Genomic DNA, 20,636 nt, shown 5'->3' with positions numbered 1-20,636 from the left:
AAATCATATCAAAAATCGTCCGTTCCAGCGGGGCTCGATCCTGCATCTCCGACTTTCCGTGTCGGCGCCACGGTCGCTTAGACCGAATATAAAATCATCATATCAAAAATTTCGATCTAGCGAGTGCATCGTTCCATAGCTTAATTCGGTTGGAAACGTCGACTTTGATATGATATTAAAAAAAATGTTTAGAATTTCCTAATATGTGGGTATCACAAAAATAAATCGTACGAATTAAAAAGGTAATTATTAGTAATTCGGTAAATATCAATAGAATACACCGAAATATTGCGGTAATGGTAAATATAAGAAATATCTTTACTAACATGTTCGGTACCTGTTTGTTCGCCGTTTTCGTTTGCAAGGTGGGGAAATTACGATAACTTATTTGACCTCCGAGGGTGAAAAATTAGGGTGGGTATCAGTACCAGAATGCTTTGGTCTCTGCTCTTCTCCCGAAACAGAATATATTTGTAATATCATCCGCCGCGGATTCTTTCGTATCATAATAATTTTTTTCTATTGTTTTCATATTACATTGAATCCAGTAGTCAATAATATTTCGTCGGACACTATATTGTAAATTTTGAATACACTGTGTGAATATTAAAAAGGTTTTTAAATTTTTAGTTACTAGTTTTTGTTACTAGTTTAAAACACTGTTCTGTCAGTAAAATTCACAAACGAAATTCACAAATTGTAGTGGTAACATGACAGCCGTCAAGCGCACGATAGTATAGGTTACGTCTGGTGGTTGTAAAAAGGTAAAAACTACATTGGATTCGGGTTGGTATTAAGTTTTATCAATACTAATATTGTTTAGTGTAGTATTGTGCTGTGTGGCTACGGCACTAAAGAATTTAGCCACCCCCTCTCTTCCCGTGGGTGTCGTAAGAGGCGACTAAGGGATGACAAGGTTCCACAACCACCTTGGAATTTAAGAAGCCGACCGATGGCGGGATAACCATCCAACTGCTGGCTTTGAAATACACAGGCCGAAGACGGGCAGCAGCGTCTTCGGTGCGACAAAGCCAGTTCTGCGGTCACCAACCCGCCTGCCCAGCGTGGTGACTATGGGCAAAACACATGAGTTCACGTTATTTTTGGCGTAAACTTGTGGAGGCCTATGTCTAGCAGTGGACTGTATAGGCTGTAATGATGTAATGATAATATTGTTTAATAAAGCTGAAAAGTTTGTTTGTTTGTTTGCTTGAACGTGCTAATCTCAGGAACTACTGGTCCAATTTGATAAGTTGTTTCAGTTTTATATAACCTATTTCTCGAGAAAGGCTACTACTAGGCTATATATATCATCAAGCCAATAGGAGCGGACCACTAATGAAGAATGATTCACGCGGACGAAGTCGCGGGCAGAAGCTAGTTCCTATAGAAAAAAGAAAAATTCACATCCTGCTTCTTCATACAACGTTGTGTGTTTTAGGAAAGCACATACGCGTATGTAATAAATATCAAATTTGGAAATTATAATTATAGAGAGGTAGATGTGTTTGGAAATAAAACTACTTCAGAACTTCACCGGAATCTTCATCTTCATAGAAATCAGAAATCAAACACAAAATCACCAACAGAAATCACCTTCATCAGAATAGAAAAGAAAATATTTTCCATCTCAACAGACTTTTAAAAATTAATTTTATCACGATTGAACTGAACAATTGCAATTAATTGCATTAATACTTGCTAAAAATAACATAATTATTTTTAATAAATACTGTCAGTATTATTTAATTTTTAACTAACCTCTCACCAGTTCAGTGAGGGCAAACCAAAACCTGTCAATAATAATACATCAGTTAGGCGATACAGCGGTTAGGCGTCGATTAATTCCGCGTCAAAATCATTACATTCGTTATGAGGACGGCGTTCGAGCGTTAAATTGTATTTAACCCTTTTTGTATATTCAATTAGACAGATATTTTTGTTTATTTTTGCAGTTTACTCCGTATTAAACTTAGGTTCGTAGTATGAACAAAAATATTGTTCTGATTACGGTCATGTGTGCTGCGAAGCGTCAATCGCGAAATTGTCGCAAAAGAATCGCGTTGAAAACGTTGCCTGTCAGATTAGTGGACGTCACGGCTAGCCGCTACGAGTCGTAGCGATGTTGAGTCTCAGTGAAATGCTCTTTGGCTTTAGAAGTTTCTTTGAAAGCTCTAATGTATATTTTTTATTTATTTATTTTACAGCATCCATGGACTCGTAATTGCCCGTTTGTTTAAATCATCTAGCGTTTTATTGCTTATCATTACATTATTACAGCCTATACAGTCCACTGCTGGACATAGGCCTCCACAAGTTTACGCCAAAAATAACGTGAGCTCATGTGTTTTGCCCATAGTCACCACGCTGGGCAGGCGAGTTGGTGACCGTAGTACTTACTGGCTTTGTCGCACCGACGACGCTGCTTCCCGTCTTCGGCCTGTGTATTTCAAAGCCAGCAGTTGGATGGTTATCCCGCCATCGGTCGGCTTTTTAAGTTCCAAGGTGGTAGTGGAACAGTGTTATCCCTTAGTCGCCTCTTACGACACCCACGGGAAGAGAGGGGGTGGCTATATTCTTTAGTACCGTAGCCACACAGCACATTTATTATTATTTACTAAAATAGCAGCCGCAAATAAAATACAAACAAAATAGTTTAAAACAATAATAAACATTGTAAACACTGCATCTTATAACTAAGATACGGTTGTATGAACCTAGAAATAAAACTAAATTAAGTTATGATAATATTGTTTTCGTGTGAAAGCCTAGCGCGGGGCTTATTGGATGTGTTTAATATAACTCCTGGCCCCGGGTCGACGACACACGGGATATTTGCGCGGGGAAATGACAAGCGATCCAGTCGGTAAATAACTATTTTTAACCGACTTCCAAAAAAGGAGGAGGTTCTCAATTCGACTGTATTTTTTTTTTACGTTATTAATAAAATGCTCAAAAAACGAGCTCAAATAAAACGCTATATATACGAATGTACCTACTGATGCTATTGTTCTAATGATCTCACCGTAACACGGTGAGATTTGAAAAAAAATCGTAAACGTTGTTTTAGACGATTAGATTTAGACGATAGTAATAGTTGATTAATTTTCGAAATGGGTATAAAAATGTTAAATATTCGATATAAAATTTAATAATTAGTAAATGAAGAATCGTTCAAGCAAATAATTTTAATAAATCGTAACTAGAAAAAGATGAAATAGATATATTTATTGTATAAATACATTTGCGACGTGCTTAATTACTAGCATATCAGATGAAACGCGCGGTTCAACCAAATAAGATATTAATTAACATTAGTAAGATAACATCATCCGTCCCCTGTGTTTGTGTTAGTAATATAGCGAAAGTTGTTTATAGAAAAATAATCTTATTTGCCAAGAGAAAAGCGTATCAATATTTTTAACCGACTTCAAAAAAGGAGGAGATTAATCAATTCGACCGCAAAAATATATATTTTTTTAATGTACGTTCGGTGATAACTTCGTCGTTTATGAACCGATTTTGATAATTCTTTTTTGTTGGAAAGGAGATATCTCTAGTTTGGTACCATGATAAGGAAACCAGGATCTGATGATGGGATCCCAGAGAAATCGAGGGAAACTCTCGAAAATCCGCATAACTTTTTACTGAGTGTACCGATTTTACGCTTTTTATTTTGAGAAATATGTAAATATTAAGGAATATTTTTGTATACTGTACAATATGGTATTGTGTCAACTGTGCAAAACTGTGTAGTTGCTGCAATGCAAACCAAGTCGATTTTCACTAAACAATACCTATAACACGGCATTGTATTCAAATCAAGATAATTTATTTGTCGAGTCAGCGTCCGATTCGTACAATATTTTCCTTCAGACAACCTTCCATCAGTAGTCTTATTATTATATCAGTCTGATTATTCACCGAGACATCAATTTTGTGACAAAGAATACCCATCGCCGCTTACTATCCGACGACAAAATAAAATCGAACAAATTTGTTTGAAAATAGAATATTGGACAAATTATTAAAACTATTGGTCGCCCAGAAGTCGAAAATCGTAATTAACAATTTAATTTAAAAAAAAACCAAAAAATAAAGAAAATAAAGAACCTTTTTTAAATTTTTCAATTTGACTACAGACTTTAACAACAAACAAAATACTATAATATGCGTGTGTGTGTGTCAAAAATATGGTAGTGTGTGTGTAATGTTTTTTTTTTTTGTATTGATTTGATATATTTTTATGAATAATTAAAAAAATATTAGTATTTTGCACTCCTTCTCTATATAAACTATAAGTGTATGAAAGTTCATACCCCTCCGTCTACGCAATTTTCGTAAAAAGGTGTACAAAGTTTTTACTTCACGTATTAATATATAGATTATTAAATTCACAGAGAGTATATGTTTACCTATCAAGAAAAAACAAATTCTTTAATATGTAACTGAAAAAAATAATTATCCATTTTCTCGTCCGAAAATATGTAATTACTTTTCACAAGAAAATATGTAATTACTAGCTGACTCGGCAAACGTTGTCTTGCCGCTAAACGCTATTTAAAAATAGGGGTTGGTGGTAGAAGGGTGAAAATTTAGGGTTGTATGTATTTTTCAACGCCAAATCATAATAAAATAAAAAATAAATAATTTATGTAAAAATTAAAAAAAATGTGGTGGACTACCCTTAACATTTAGGGGGATGAAAATGGATGATGTTTGAATCTCAGACCTACCCGATATGCACACAAAATTTCATGAAAATCGGGCAAGCCAGTTCGGAGAAGTTTAAATACAAACACCGCGACACGAGATTTTTATATATTAGATATTATATTCGTAAGTAACTCTTCTCTATTGAAAAGAAGGCTTTCATTGACCGCTTTTTTTCGCGTTTACGTTACACCTGCGATGACATATAGGGCCGTTATTAGCCATTTTGCTTGCTTTATTCTTAACACATATAAACTTCAGACGACCGTTCTACTCGAGCACCAGCTCTTCATTCAGAATTTCAGAATTCAATGTTAGTGAATGATATTTAATTTTTCGTATTGTATACTTAAACTTTTTTTACCTTATTATTTGAGTGACTGAGGCAAGTGTTGTTGAATGACTGCTGTAAAAATTTAGACGTTTTGAGCATGAAACAAATTACAGCGGCTGCTCAGCTAAACTTGCGCTTAATTTTTACCACAAGTTACTGTCACGTGAACGTCTATCAGAAACTTAAATGACGTCAACTACAGTTTTGACAGTTTTTTTTATAGAGAGTATAGTTTAAAAACTGGTCCTAACTTAGTGACAATTTATAATGGAAATCCCAATGGCATTTTCCTTTCCTTACCTCTCTCTCTTTCTATCTTTTCCTAAATATACTGAAAAAGTACGTCAAGTTCAAATTAGAAAATTTTAATTACAGTTCCCTTCAATTTAGATCCATTGAAGCTATATAACGGACAAAGAAATCCGAGTTTGTGCTTAAATAATTTAAGGCTTTCGCTCTAGAATATTGAGTTACAATTTGCATCACACAGTTCTGGCTGTGATACCGGAGTCATGCCTCTGACCGCATTCACCGGTCTTGGCTGCCTGCGGCTTTTCTGCTCTGAATACAAGACATACACGTTAAAGACCGGTGCTGAAACAGCCTAGTGTCGTACCAAAAAGTTCATATCGGAAATGCTTCTAGGATTCTGTAGAGGAGCGCAGCCGAATACGTTACGTACCCGTGGTCTTAAGATATCTGACGGAAATGTCTTTGAAGATTATTTTACTGGAAAATAAAAACATTTTGTTAAATAGTTTGTATCTTCTAAAATTTTTTTTGTTTTTTTTTTTTGTTATATACTGAATGTAATATTTTTTTATTATACTCGCTTAGTAACTTAATTGTCTACGTAATTATCTGTTAAAAAAATTATTATAAAAATTATCACATGAATGAATCTATTTCCTTCATTCATTCAAGTCAAGAGTTAAGTTCAACGTGTACGGTAACTTATTTATGGAATTCGTTTTCAGATATGTACGAGTACAACACTGTAGATATATATAACAATTAGGCAAAGACTTGGGCATGGTGCAAAGTATCAAACAATAAAAAACTGTCTACAGCGCTTTATTTTTAAAACAGCAGTTGTTGTGTCAAATCTTGTCGTATAATTTACAAACTTTCTACAGCGCTTTATTTTTAAAACAGCAGTTGTTGTGTCAAATCTTGTCGTATAATTTACAAACTTTCTACAGCGCTTTATTTTTAAAACAGCAGTTGTTGTGTCAAATCTTGTCGTATAATTTACAAACTTTCTACAGCGCTTTATTTTTAAAACAGCAGTTGTTGTGTCAAATCTTGTCGTATAATTTACAAACTTTCTACAGCGCTTTATTTTTAAAACAGCAGTTGTTGTGTCAAATCTTGTCATATAACTTTCACAGCGAGTCCGTCTGTCCGCAGTGCTTCCCGAAGGTCTAAATTGGTGTATTAAATCATGCTCCAGCGGCTCATCCGCCCAGCAGTTCGCATGCACTCCGTTCGCTAAATTGCATTATCGTAACAAGTACGGTCGGTAAACGCTCTGTAATTGAATTGTGACCAGTCCGACGGTTTCCGACTTTTCCGACGTGTCCCGTGCGAAAAAAAAAAATAGCGCGCTTTTTAAGTGTCTAATCAGCTTATGCAAGCTTTCGATGTCCGTGACTTTCTTGGACCTGACTCGGTCGAAGAGATCGCGAAGGAAATGGTACCTTTCTCTTAAATTTTTTTTTGTTGCTTATTTTTAGCATATTTTAGCACTTGTTGCTTTGTTTAACTCAACATTCATTTCCAAGACTCATAGTTATTATTTCGTGACACCACACGCAATTCGTAAGCACTTTAAAATGAGCGTGTAATGGACTTTATTGGCCTTTGTTACTTAAAGTTTATTTTATACAGATGACATAGCTTTCTGTAAGTCTGCATCTAGGAGCGTGTATTGTCACGTTATATAGCCTATGACACTAAAATTATTAAATACATAAATACCTTATAACATATACACACGGTCGTCTGTTCCTTGTGGTAAGCAACTTACTGATTGTGTTAACAGCCGACTGTTATAGCTAAAAAAATAATAATAAACTTATATACAAATAATACATATATAAATACGAATATTATACCCAGACTCAAGCGGGAGTCGAAGCCGCAACCCGCGAAGCAGAAAACAGGGATACTACAAACTGCGCCGCTAGACGCAGCTAACGAGCTAGTCATGTCAACAATGTTTTAATTACTGTTGTTTTAATGCCTTTAAAGATACATCGAAGAGGATTATTCGTGATTAGAGTGATTCCGAATTAGACAGATAATTTTGTAGCTGTCACTTGCATTACTGAAAGGTATTAATCGATATAGTTGTAGACATTCGTGTTTATATATCACTAGCTGCTACTGACTTCGCTACCAGGACAGACTTCGTTCCGTCAAAAGTTAATCGTAAACTTTTTTTTGGTATTAAAACCTTCCATGGGCCTTACAAACATACAAAAAATAAATTAGAATTGGTCGAGCCATCCTCGAGTTATGTGCTCAGCAACATTCATTTTTATTTATATACATAAAATTACATAGTATAAACGATTTACTGTGAACGAGCTCTATATCACAATAGGTAAATACTATATATCGTTCTTATAATCGTTCGTTATACTCGTCAGGGACGCCATTCACCAATTAGCAGGCTGATGATAAGTTATAATTCGCTTTACAAATCGAATTGCAGAAAAAACATTGAAAAAAAGGTAAAACAACCCGATCCTAATGTTTCTATTGACATTTTTTCGAGTAACTTATCAATATTTAAATATATAATAGCTGATGATTTTTTTTTTAATTGCATGACATAATTCCTTAATGTTTTTTTTTTTATTATTGTCTAATTATTATATATCATTTTTTTTTCTAATTTATGTGAATAGATTTTCAATTATCAATTTTAGATTGTACTATTTAGTTTTATAATAACTGCGATTTATTCATTAATGTTAATCTAATTTTACAATCAAATCATATTAAATTGTTTTTCATTTCAACTGTATGGTCAATTAATCGGGACTTTATTTTACTATGTTAGAATTGTTTTACTATGTTAGAATGTATTTTAATTTATATCGTTTGTTATAACAATCTTTATGTATACATGCTTAAATTAATAGAATGCGTGTAATACCTATAATTAAGATAACGCTTACCTTTTAAGATACTTTGCTTATGATTATTGTGTCTATTGTCAGTGTCTGTCTTGTTGGTGTTAAATAAATAAATAAATAAATATATAAACAAACACATACGTAGCAGTTATAAATAGACAATCAAAGCAAGTGTTTATTGTTTCCTTTGCCCAGTTCCTGCAATCCGCTGTACTGTGCAAACGGAGCGAAGGCCGAGGAGGCTGAACAAATAGAGACGCGTGCTCGCAGACAATCCAACGCGGGCAGGACTTTGCTAAATACTCAAGAAAAGCTGTTCGATCATTATACGTTAATCGTTCCATCTACCTCGGTGGTTTTACACCAAAATGCCAAAATTCTACTATTTAGCTGTCGTTTATAACCTATTCTAGATAATCTAGCATAATTGGCTTATTGTTCCCAGCCGCAATTCGTCAATATCTGTTCAGATGAGTTAACAACATCCCAGTCGACACTCGAATAACGACTCTCATGATGTCTTCTGCTTGTGTTTTGATATCCTTGCTCAGCCTAATCCTAAGTTTTCATCTTCACTTTGACCCACAGATATCTGATTTTGGTACCCACTTTTTCAGTCTTTTAAAGTCTTTCAAGTACTTCTCAGCTGGTCTGTAACTTTTCAGTCAAGTCCAATCAAGTCATTTATGCGTGAGTTTCACACCCGAATTGAACTTCGAATTAATTAGTCGTTTCTCTTTTTGTCGTTTTTGGTAATCGTACATGATCGAGGGGAACGTATCAACGTGTGTATGTCCGTGAACCATGGCTTTGTTTAATTGTCACGTTCAAGCTGTCCGCTTAATTAAACGTCTGACTTCGTGTTCGCAATGGCATGTGTCGACGCGGCGCTCGCCTGGAAAAATATAATTAATCGACAGACAAATAAAATGGTTGATGTCACCTGCTGTAAAGTGCGGCGGCCGGTGCACTTTTGTATTACTCATAAAATTCTATTAAATAAATATTTTTATATGGCTTGGTCGGCAACAACCCCATCCCCCATCCCCTCCCCCCAGGAGCTCTAGCCACGTTACTCGCCACAGACATACAACGCAACTTGATAGCAGTATTATTTAGGGGAGATCTTCTGTAAGGCTATATGCAGCAATGCTTGGCCAATCATGTGATTCCCTCACAACGGATTCTCAACTCAATCAATAGCCAATTAATAGCTAACAGTAACATAATATCACTATGTACTTGCACCGGTCCAATGCCTTTGAAGTCCCGCGCCGCGCCGCCTCGTGTCCTCGCCGCAGGGCTGTCACGTTGAATACGTTATAACAAGGTTTATTAGTTTAATTCGAGTTGGAGTTCTGTATCCTTATTCCAAAATGTTCATTTTTAAAAATACCTTTTCACGTGACTTCAGCATACAGCATCCGTTAAAAATTAACTGAGTTTGTGACTTGATGGTTAGTGACTTGTAGTTTATATCCGTTCTCTAACTGTAACTCCGTAATCCAAGCCAAGCAGTTCTATTCTGTTGAAGAGTTTTTAAAAAGATATCTTATCGAACCGTCCGCTGATTGGAAAAGTTTTATACTCTAAAATATTCCGATGCGACTGATACGACACAAAGGCCTTCGCGGATCAATCTGACGAAGCTTATCATTTGCTACTTTCGAATGAAATTGGCCGTAATAATAATGCACACTCAACACAAACAAAATGTAAATATATTTTAAAAATTAATAATAATAAAATTTGATAATTCTGCGACTCATCAACACCCACAAATTTGTTATGAAAGTAACTGATGCAGTTACAGTTATACTTGAAAAATTATTTCAACAACTCTTTTAATATTTATAAGTTGTGATATCGACAAAAAAAAATAATAAAAAAGAAAATCTGTGAACAACCGCGCCAAAGGACTGTTAAAATACACGAGTATATGAATATAGTCCGTTCTGATGACAAGTTGAATTGAGTTAGCTCGAAGATAAATACTCGTAGAGGAAAATTACACCCCTAAGATGTGCAATTAACAACCCGCGAATATCGCGCGATAGAGCTAATGGATTACCGGTTCAATAATTAATTAGCTGCGAGTCGAGATCATGACGGTCCCACTTTGATGTTCCTGAATACGAACCACGCACCGCTTCGACCGGCCACGTTAATTTAATGTCGATCACCTATACGTTTACGGACGTGGACAAAAACAATGGTACATAATGGACCCTTATGTACTTTGTGATAAAATTTTGATTATAAGTCTGTAGCGATTCTTTAGATTAATTGAAAATTGCATTGTATTGTTGTAGCAATTTTTGAATTTGTTTAAGAATATTATTACTAAATTACAGTGGTTTTCAATCTTAACTTTCAAATATATTAATAATTATTTCTCTCTGTCTGATAAAATACTTAATAAATCACAATAATCTAGTTAACAGACAAAGCACTGGTTAGAAATTAATCAAGTTGCGAAGTTTTAGACAATAGTTTCCAATAAGTAACAGCGAAGTGGCTGGGTCATCTGGTAAAAGAGTCACGTTGATTACCGGCGGTTAACATTTGCTTGGGCTCGAAAAGGGGTTCGGAAAAATATCATGAAATATAACAAGGGGGCTGTATTGAGATAATAATAATAATAATATTCTTTATTGCACATCATAAAAATAGAATTTATAATTAAGAGATAGTAATTATAAACTTAAGAGATAATAAGATATCACGTGTATTTATTTTATCTTGAACGCGCGATTCTAAAACCAAAAAAAAAAACAACAAACACCCTGCAACCTTGCTGCCAAAAAAATTGTAGCACAATGAATCATTTTCCAAAATGTAAATTATACCTGAAGATAATATTCTAAAATTTCTATTCACTTAGCACAAATAATCTTTATTCACAGTTGGAAATACGTCTGCTAACGCGCATTGGACATGTTGTGAATTAAGCTCTGATCCTTCTCCTACATGGAAAGAGGCCTATGCCCAGCAATGGGATATTACAGGCTGAAGCATAGCACAAGAAAGTACACGCAATTTTTAGGTTGAGGGGAGGTGAGCATAGTCTAAACCCTACCACATTACCAGAAAGGGTGGGGGAGTTAAAAAGTTGCTAAAAAACTCACGTGAATAATGCACGACCCCTAACGTGCTGTCTATTTAAATTAGTAGCGACATAGAGGTGATGTAAAGATAAGGACCTAATTTTACATAAGAACACAGCTGGATAGAAATACTTCTTAACTGAGGTAGGACACAGCAGGAAATTTCCTGCTCAAAAAATGTAGTAGCCCGACTGGGGTCCGACTCATGATAAATTTGATTGTATAGAACGTACAAATGTTTGTCGTGGTCTGGGCACCGGTGACGATGATTAGGTCACTAGAGCCGATAACAATCACACTCCGAACAGTCTGAAATTTTTGTTTGTGTGGTGTGTTTCCAGACATCACGTCACATCAGTTTTCATTCTCCCTGGATAGGATGTGATGTCTGACACGACAAATTGGACAGGAATTTACTTAGAATTTTGAGAATTTTGATGAAACTTATAACTAGATTGAAACAAATTGATACGTACTGTAAGTAGCTTTGTATCTCAAAGTCAATTGATGTTCCATTTAATATGACTATTTTATTATCAACTAATGTTTCCCTACCCAGCGTCCATTTACATTATAATAAATTCTAAGATTCTTATGATAAAAGTGAAACCACGACCTTACAGAAGGTTACAGGTAAATAATACTGCTTTAAAGCAGTATTGTGTTCCTATGGTGAGTAAGGTGACCAGAGTTCCTGGGGGTGATTGGGGACATGTTCGACAATGCGCGATGCTTCTAGTGCTGCAGACGTCTATAGGCTGCGGTAATCGCTTACAATGAGGTGAGCTTGTTTGCTGACCTAGTTATATAAAAAAAATGTGTTCATGTGGTGGGTAGAACAGAGCTTATAAGGATGCGCTTGTGAAGCTCCTGGTGTTGCAGGTCTCTATATTTCAATGATTGTATACATCCGTCCCGTACCGTTATTTGTTATTATCGTAGCAAACCAAAAATATAAAAATAAAATGACTCGATATTTGAGAGCGCCCGGCAGAGCCTCGCATTTAGTTCAGTATTTGAGTTCGAAACACAATCGGTCATGTCGATGGTTTACACTCCGACGGAACTAAAATATATCCTTTTAGTTTTACTTACCTATTTCAACGTAAATTTAAAAATTCAACAAACTCCGCGGCAATGATTAAATATCCGCTGCTCGCTCGCGGGTCCGGCCCCGGTGACGGCTTTGTTTATTTTATTTATAGGATTCGTAAATACTTTCGTCTGAAAAAAATGTTTAAACTTTCACATTAAAGGCCCGAAGTGTATTGAAAAATGCTTTGTAATTAAATTTCAATAATTTGCCATCGGAAATTCGAACATTTATTTTATCCTTAAAAACCGGTGGTTGCCCAGATAATTGAAGAATCGTACATCCAGTACAATCGTACGTCCATCTGTAGTACGTGACATCGAAAGGCTAAAGGTTGGCATTGGAAAACACAATCTGATACAGCAGACAAAGAATTAGTTGCGCAGTATAAACGTTACTGGTTAGCGTAAGAGATGGGTTTTATGCTTAAAACTAAAAGGTTACTAGAGACAGCCAATGTTTGCCTGTAAAATATTAATGAAAACAATAAAAACAATGTATTCGTATAAATACACATACAATAACCACATAGTCTTGTACAAACAGGTAACGAATATTTTAACAAACCCAAGCCGCTCTTAGTTTATTCAATACTAGCAGCTGTGCCTGCGACTTCGTCCGCGTGGAATTTTAAAATAATTTTCGTTCAGTTTGCAAAGTTACAAAATAAATACATTTCTAAAATAAAAATAGCCTATGTTACTCCTTACCACATCACTAGCTGTGCCCGCGACTTCGTCCGCGCGGAATTTAACAAAAAATTTATTGTTTAGTTCACAGTTATAAAATAAATAAATATCTAATATAAAAGTAGCCTAAGTTACTCTTCATTACATCAGCTATCTGCCAGTGAAAGTCCTGTCAAAATCGGTCCAGCCGTTTCAGAGATTAGCCAAAACAGACAGACAGACGAAAATTATAAAAAAATGTTATTTTGATTCATGTAAAAAGCGGTTATTTTAATAATACAAACAGACACTCCAATTTTATTTATTTGTATAGATAATATCTACCTCGAGGCATCGAATAGAAAATGCATTAAAAAGTTAACGAAACTGAAATATCATGAAACAGAACGGTGCAGGTGGCCGGAAGTTTCTCGTTACGTCGTAAGTTAGAAAGTCAGAAAATACCTGGCTTCGTCTTCGTGTGTGTGCGCGTATGTATACGAGGACTAATAGCATTGTAGTGAATGTTATTGATATACATCTTGTTATACGCGGTATTGGTAGAAACATTTAAACCATTAAACACGTTAAAATATTTACGTTGAATAAAATTATATAAGTTGAAAAAACTAAAACGTGTACATACAAAAAGAAATCTGATGACTAATTCATTCGTCAACTGTAGTACAGCTGGATGTTTCCCACATATAATTCAACTATAAAATATATTCTCCGTCTTATTTTTGTCGTAAAATACAAATATTATAGAAATTTATAATTTTAAATTAGTCATTTGTAAGTAGTATTTATTGTCGATGGTTTAAAATGTAATTTTGTTTCAGCGAACTTGATCAACGGCGATTTGAACTCGAAGTCTCTGCAATATGTCCGCAATACGCAACGCGCTCTGCAAGAGAAGGTGAGCAGCAATAGAGAAACGTATGACTTTAGAACCGATTTAACTGTATAAGAATTAAGAAATATTGAAATAGTATTATGGAAACAACCTTTGAAATTTAATAAATGTGTAATTATGATTTTTAAAAGAGTACTGTTGATTGCCTTTTGATTATTATCAACTCTGAAGCGATAGTTGTACGTCAACTATAAGTAATATTTTTTTTCGTAAAGTGACAGTACTCGAATCTTTATTCGAGTAAATAAACACCCAGATCACAATAATATATGACCTGTACAAACACCGGTCATAAGTGACTAGCCTGGCGGCGCAGTTTGTAGTGGCCCTGCTTTCTATGCCACGGGCTGCGGGTTCGATCCCCGCCTGAGTCTGGGTGTATTATTTGTATTTATATATGTATTATTTCTATGTATATTTATAAAAAAATATATAATTATAACACTCGGCTGTTACCTGTAACACAACCATTAAGTTGCTTACCATAAGAACAGACGACCGTGTGTGTATGTTATATAAAAAAAAAAAGTGGAGAGCGAAAACGCCACCACTACGACAACAGCTAATGTTGTGACCTTACCGCCAACTCGTCCCTAAAATCAAACTATTTTCACTTCTATACGAAACTACATTTATATAATTATAGCCATTAAACCGCTGCGTAATTTCAATACACTTTTATATCTGAGGTTTTACAAAAGGTGTCATATTGAAGTTTCAATCAATTAAGGGTTGACTTTAAATTTTCTGTGGACCTGATTGGTCAAAGGGCGCGGCTACGCTGAAGGACACGCCAGACGGATAGCTTACTGTTGGCTGCCGTTAAACTCGACACTTAATACTTTACTATTAAAAATAATAATAAAAAAAGTAAATAAAATCAATATATTCTGGGGGGTATTGGGGGTAGGGTCGGCAACGCGCTTGCGATGCTTCTGATGTTGCAGACGTCTAAGCTACGGTAATCGCTTACCATCAGGTGAACCGTACACTTGTTTGTCGACTTAGTTATATAAAAATGTATAAAGATCTGCGTAAACTATGTGAGAAATTAGCCCAATTAGATGATTCTCCTTCAATAAATTATGTTAATCACTGCTTCTGTCTATGAAAGGACTGCACATGTAGTTGATAGGAATCAATCTATAACTCGTTTGCCTTTCGTTTATTTTCATTTTATTACTTTCATGAACGTTACATATAATTTGAAAGTCGACAAAGTATAGAAACTGAACGGTCGAATCCTCTTAGACTGGCGTACATGCTTTGTCGCTTGGCGTAATGAAATGATGAGAAACGCGAGTGAAGTCCCGAGAACATCTAATAGCGCTTCACGTAAACCTCTTAGCTATAATGTTATTATATAAATATTATTTAATACTAGCGATTTATCACTTCGCACGGGTGCAATGCTGATACTAAATATACTACAGAATGACTACAACAACAATGATAACAACAACATTCAAATATGCGTCATTAGATTACGCGTTGTTACAGAATGCGTTGAAGAAATAAAGGTTCACTGCTCGTTTCCCGTAGTTAATAGCGTGATATTATGTAGCCTATATGTTGACCCGACTTCTTAATAATATTCGTGCCAAATTTGAAGTAAATCCATGCAGTACTTTTTACGTTTATCCCGGACATACATACAGACAAACAGACAAAAATTCTAAAAACTATATTTTTGGCTTCGGTATCGATTGTAGATCACACCCCAAGTATTCTTTTAAAAAAATATTCAAAGTACAGTTTTGACTTTCCTACCATTTTATTATATGTATAGATAAATTTCTCAACATAACCCTCTCATATATATTATAAAACGGTTCAAAGAATGCACAATATTATCTACGTAAGTCTATAACTCTCTATGAATCTTATTAGGAAATTAAAGAAAACATTAAACATAATTAAATAAAATAATATTACAATAAAAACTCTTTTTAAAATAGACGCACCTCTAATTTTATCTTTACTTTAATTATAATTAATTAATTAAAATAAATATCGTTTTCATTTGTAAAGTGACGATTCAAAAGAGCTTTTGAAGCCTTGAAGAAAGTAAATGTTGATCAAGTTCGAACATTAAACATAACTTCTATTAATGTAAAACGCTGAAAGTTGAGTTTTATTACTACTACAATTTATAAATATCGTAAAAATATGTAAAAAAAAAAAACGAGGGACCACACGACTGAAGTAAAAAAATTTCTGCACAATAGGCCTGCACTGTCTTAGATCTACGAAACGTGAGAAAAAGAGAGAAAGAAAATGTGTGCTCGCACCTGTCTCTTTCACTCCATTCCCTCGCCCGATCCCATTTTTCCAAGTGAAGCTTGTATAAAGAAATTTTACTTCAAAAATCAATTCCGCTCTGCTAGAACATTGGACTTTTGATTTTCTTTCTTACTATTTGAAATCAAATGAATTAAATCTTTTTAGTAATTTTAAGTGTTTCATTAATATTTAGCTTTAAACGCCTGTAGTTAACAAGGCACTTTAAATTTAATATTATTATTTTATTATCGAATTGTGATGTACGTTCCGTTGTTAATTCTATATAAATACTTATTTAGAATTAATAAATTAATTTTGTGCCAGTTTAAAGATATAAAATTTGCCTAACTAGTTGTTACAATTTGGTTTTGTACGAATACTCTTACGTCACACTGAACCAACTTTAATAAGTTATAATATCGATTAGTATCAACTGTTTAGCGCACGACTGACTCACCTGCTTGTACTGTTGTTGTTATTTTTACGCTAATATCCATCCAAAATATACATTACTAATACCGACTCTGCCTCCTGTGATGTGTTATATATGTCAGTCTAATAATTAAAATACAATGACTTAACAAGTTAACACAATGGTCGCCACAGGGAACTATATTTTTTTAATAAAAGGAAAGAGTTAGTTTACAAATACAAATCATTTAATCGAGTCAACAGATTATAAATAATATCGAATTACTCTACAGCCTTTCCCAAAGTGGGCGTTAACGCCCTCTTGTGGGGGCTGCAGGCATAAAGGGGCAAGAGACCCAGAAAAAATGATGGCTTTCTGTAGAGGCATGGGGGGCGATTTAAATCATCCTTTACATTAGTTTTTATTATTGAATCGATTGTGTTGATTGATTGTTTTATTTTGAATAAAAGCTACTCTGTCTAAATACTATAAATTTGCGTTTCAGTAATTATTCTCATTCGCAGGTGTAGCCTGTAAGAGTTAGCTTGAGACCTGAGCGCCGCTGTGTACTACCTAGTGCGCTCAGGTCTCAAGTTAACTCTTGCGGGTTATAGTAAAAGTCTCGTTTAGAATGAATGTTTAATCTCCGCTAATATAGCTCGCAATAGTTAATTTGATTTGAAGTTATAGTGGTTTTAAGTTGGTGAAGAAATGGGGGCACTATAAAATAATTTGTTCTCAAGTGGGCAGTAGACAAAATAAGTTTGGGAACCACTGCCCTACAACATCCCCAATAGATATCACTATTAGTTTCATTGGATGTATTATTTTTACTATACACTTTTTGTGATTTTAACGTGGGCATTATCGGAAAAAAATTAAGAATTTTTTGGTCTTAATCGTGTTCATCTGTCTGTTATTGTTAAGGAAATAATTTTTACGCAGTGATATATCTCTGGAAAAAAATCCTGAATGTAGACATTAGTCAAGTTGCAACCCTTTGTCAGTAATGAATCACTGGAAGTATTCAACACTATTTGTCGTGCTTTGTGATTTAAGTGCCATTGTATTGAACTTCACAATTAATTTTCTGGATATTTTGATATCCTTTTGAACATAAAACTTTTGTAAACTAAAAAAAAAAATCACGTAAAGTAAAATTCACGTAAATTATGTGAATAGACGACAAAAAAAATTAATTCTCGGGATTATATCTTCATCTTTTGTTTGAGGCACAACCCAGATCCTAGATCTACACAAAGATAATTATATAAAAATAATATACCAATTATTATAGGCGTAAAGTGATTTAACTGTAGAAATATCATTTATCACATAATTAAACATTTAATAATTATGAAAAAAAGAATACAACTCAAAAGAAATTTTCGTATACCTACTATCTTTAGAAGTAAATATTTACCAAAAATTATGTGGTGTCATGGGATACCAGGTAGGAACGAAGTTCCTTCGGATAGCATAGAGGCAACACAATTTGAAAAAAAAATGTTGAATTTTATATATATTTTCTAGTTCTTGATTTTTTTTTTAAAGTTTTGATTGGTTTTTAATTAAGTACATAAAAGTTTTTAGGAAATTTAATATTTTAGAAAATAACAAATACCCTAAAATAAAATAAATTAAACAAAATAATAATAATAATAATAATTCAAACTATTAAGTGAAATAAAAAAAACGTGTCTTTATTTATTTTTGTCGACAGTATAAAATTACATAAATATTTTAAAAAAAAGTTAACTAGTAATGTTTTAGTTTTACGAACGTCATATTATACAGTCGTGTGACTGATATTACGTCACTTCCGTTATATATTTTTCTTACGGTTTTAGTATAACATTTTTTTCAGTTCGCTCGCCCAGCCAAATATCAGCCTGCCGTAAGGAACTTCGTTCCAAAAAAAAAAAACTAAAATGTATATTGAAAGAAAGTGTTTGACTCTTCAAAAGAGAATACTCAAATTAAATCGATTCTACTTAGTTCACGAACTTTATGACACCTTATTTTTGTTCTCTTGTAAAATGACGTTTCTCGACTTGTATCACTTGTCACAGGAGGCACAGAAATAATGTACAGTTGTCATAAGTATAAACTTTAATTAAATTACGTCTGAAATGTCTCGTTGATTTTAAGATAATTTTTATTTAGCTCAAACAAAGATCTCGTAGAAATCGTTATTAATGTTTTTCATACAATAAATACTTTCAGATTTCAGTCACATTTCATTCACAGAAAATACACCCCTAACTCTGATCACGACTCACATCTACATATATCGTAATCAACCATTTGTCACGTGTCAAGTGTCGAACCCGTGACCGCTAGTGCATTATGTAGTGACAATTGACCTCTTCTAACCTATCGTCAGTAATAAATATTTAAAAAATGTGATTTGTGTGAAGACGTGAGGTCTGTATTGAAAAAAAAAATGACTGAGACTACACGACTGAAGTAATACTTCTGTAGTTCCTACACATATCTTCAGTAACTTATATCTCCTTCTTGACTTCCGTTCGCCTCGCCCGATCACACTTTACTCACCAAGTCAAGCGCAAAATAGCTCACCAGCAAAGAAGTCCTACCATTTTTCTAAATTCCGCTGCGTCACAATCGAATCGTTATTGTATGAAATATTGATTCACGACGCATGCAGCCGCGAAGCGCAGACCGCTCACCGCTTGAAATATGTAGCTTTACCAGCGGGGACAGTTGGTGCTGATTATGATGTTACCGTCCGTATCAAATAAACGGACTCGCGGCTGGCCTTACAGCTCCTTATATCGTATCTAATTACGTTTGATATAATTCATATTTTATTTCTATGTTTTGCCTTAAAAATATACTTATAAATAAACAGCCTCAATATAATATGAGTCAATGTCACAATATGTGTGCTCACCCCACCTGTGTTACTGGCTCGAGCCGACATGTCGCTGTATTGGAAGTTCTCGAAGGCCCTGAAGTGCAGCGACGAAGTAATACGTTCATTTATTTCATAATATTTCTACGAAAATTTCTAATTATTAACTTTAAATATTTCTTATCCTGGTATGTTTAGACTGAGTGTCGCGAGCATCCTGGCCTAATGAAAGGAATGAGGTGTGACTAAACTTTTAATGATATTTAGATGAATGATGAAGAAGAAGAAGAAATATGCTTTATTGTGCATAAAAGTTAAAGTACATAGGTATCTTAAAAAAATAAAAACTTACAAAATAATAATATACAAGGCGGTCTTATCGCGAGGTAAGCGATTTCTTCCAGACAACCTTGGAGTAGAGGAGATTATAAAACAAAACAGAGTAGGGTCATCAAAAAGGCAAAACAAAGTGAATCCTACAATCTAATATAATAATAATAATGATGATAATAATAATATAAATAAATAATAAACGTTTAAATAGATTAGATACATTTGTTTTGTAAAGCGTAACTGCAGAATTTGTTGCTCATTGTTCACAGCGGAATCTACGTTCAATCAGTGGTCGCTCGTATTATTACTATATTACATCGATTTATTTTCAATTTATCAAAAATTGTTACAATTCATATTTGTAAAATGACTATAAAACAGTTTTTTAAGACAACGTTTATTTATTTATTTCATGTTTAAAAGAAAAGACGACACTTTTTATTGAATTTTATTATTGACTAGACCCTGTGCGCGTTGCTACGCTTCTGTTATGTTTTATTTTTGGTCATACCAACTCAGAAACCTTTAAGATCATAACATTATCAAAAGCATAGCTTACGATTCTATAAAGGACATACACACAAACATTCATTTTTTATATATTAATTAATTAATTTCAAACTTTTAGGTGTATGTTTTAGACCATTACCATAGTAACAAAGCAATATTCCTTACCGAAAACCCAATATTCTGTTTTGTTGATTTGCTAGTCCAGTGGTCAACGCACGTGGCTATTTGTTCAAGCTCTTCCTT

The 20,636-nt window shown here is 34.1% G+C and overlaps 1 protein-coding gene across 1 annotated transcript in view; it reads left to right on the top strand.

The window, feature by feature from the left end:
• Positions 1–20,636, top strand: part of LOC123668393 (alpha-mannosidase 2) — a 172,634-nt gene that overhangs the window by 124,965 nt on the left and 27,033 nt on the right. The window contains exon 2 of the mRNA XM_045602125.1: positions 13,904–13,980. Coding sequence (XP_045458081.1) covers positions 13,904–13,980 — 77 coding nt within the window. The remainder of the gene's footprint in view (positions 1–13,903; positions 13,981–20,636) is intronic.

The sequence above is a fragment of the Melitaea cinxia genome, chromosome Z (genome assembly GCF_905220565.1).
Source record: "Melitaea cinxia chromosome Z, ilMelCinx1.1, whole genome shotgun sequence".
Taxonomy (NCBI): domain Eukaryota; kingdom Metazoa; phylum Arthropoda; class Insecta; order Lepidoptera; family Nymphalidae; genus Melitaea; species Melitaea cinxia.
Note: the sequence above shows the minus strand (reverse complement) of the source record. Positions and strands in the feature narration are given on the sequence as shown.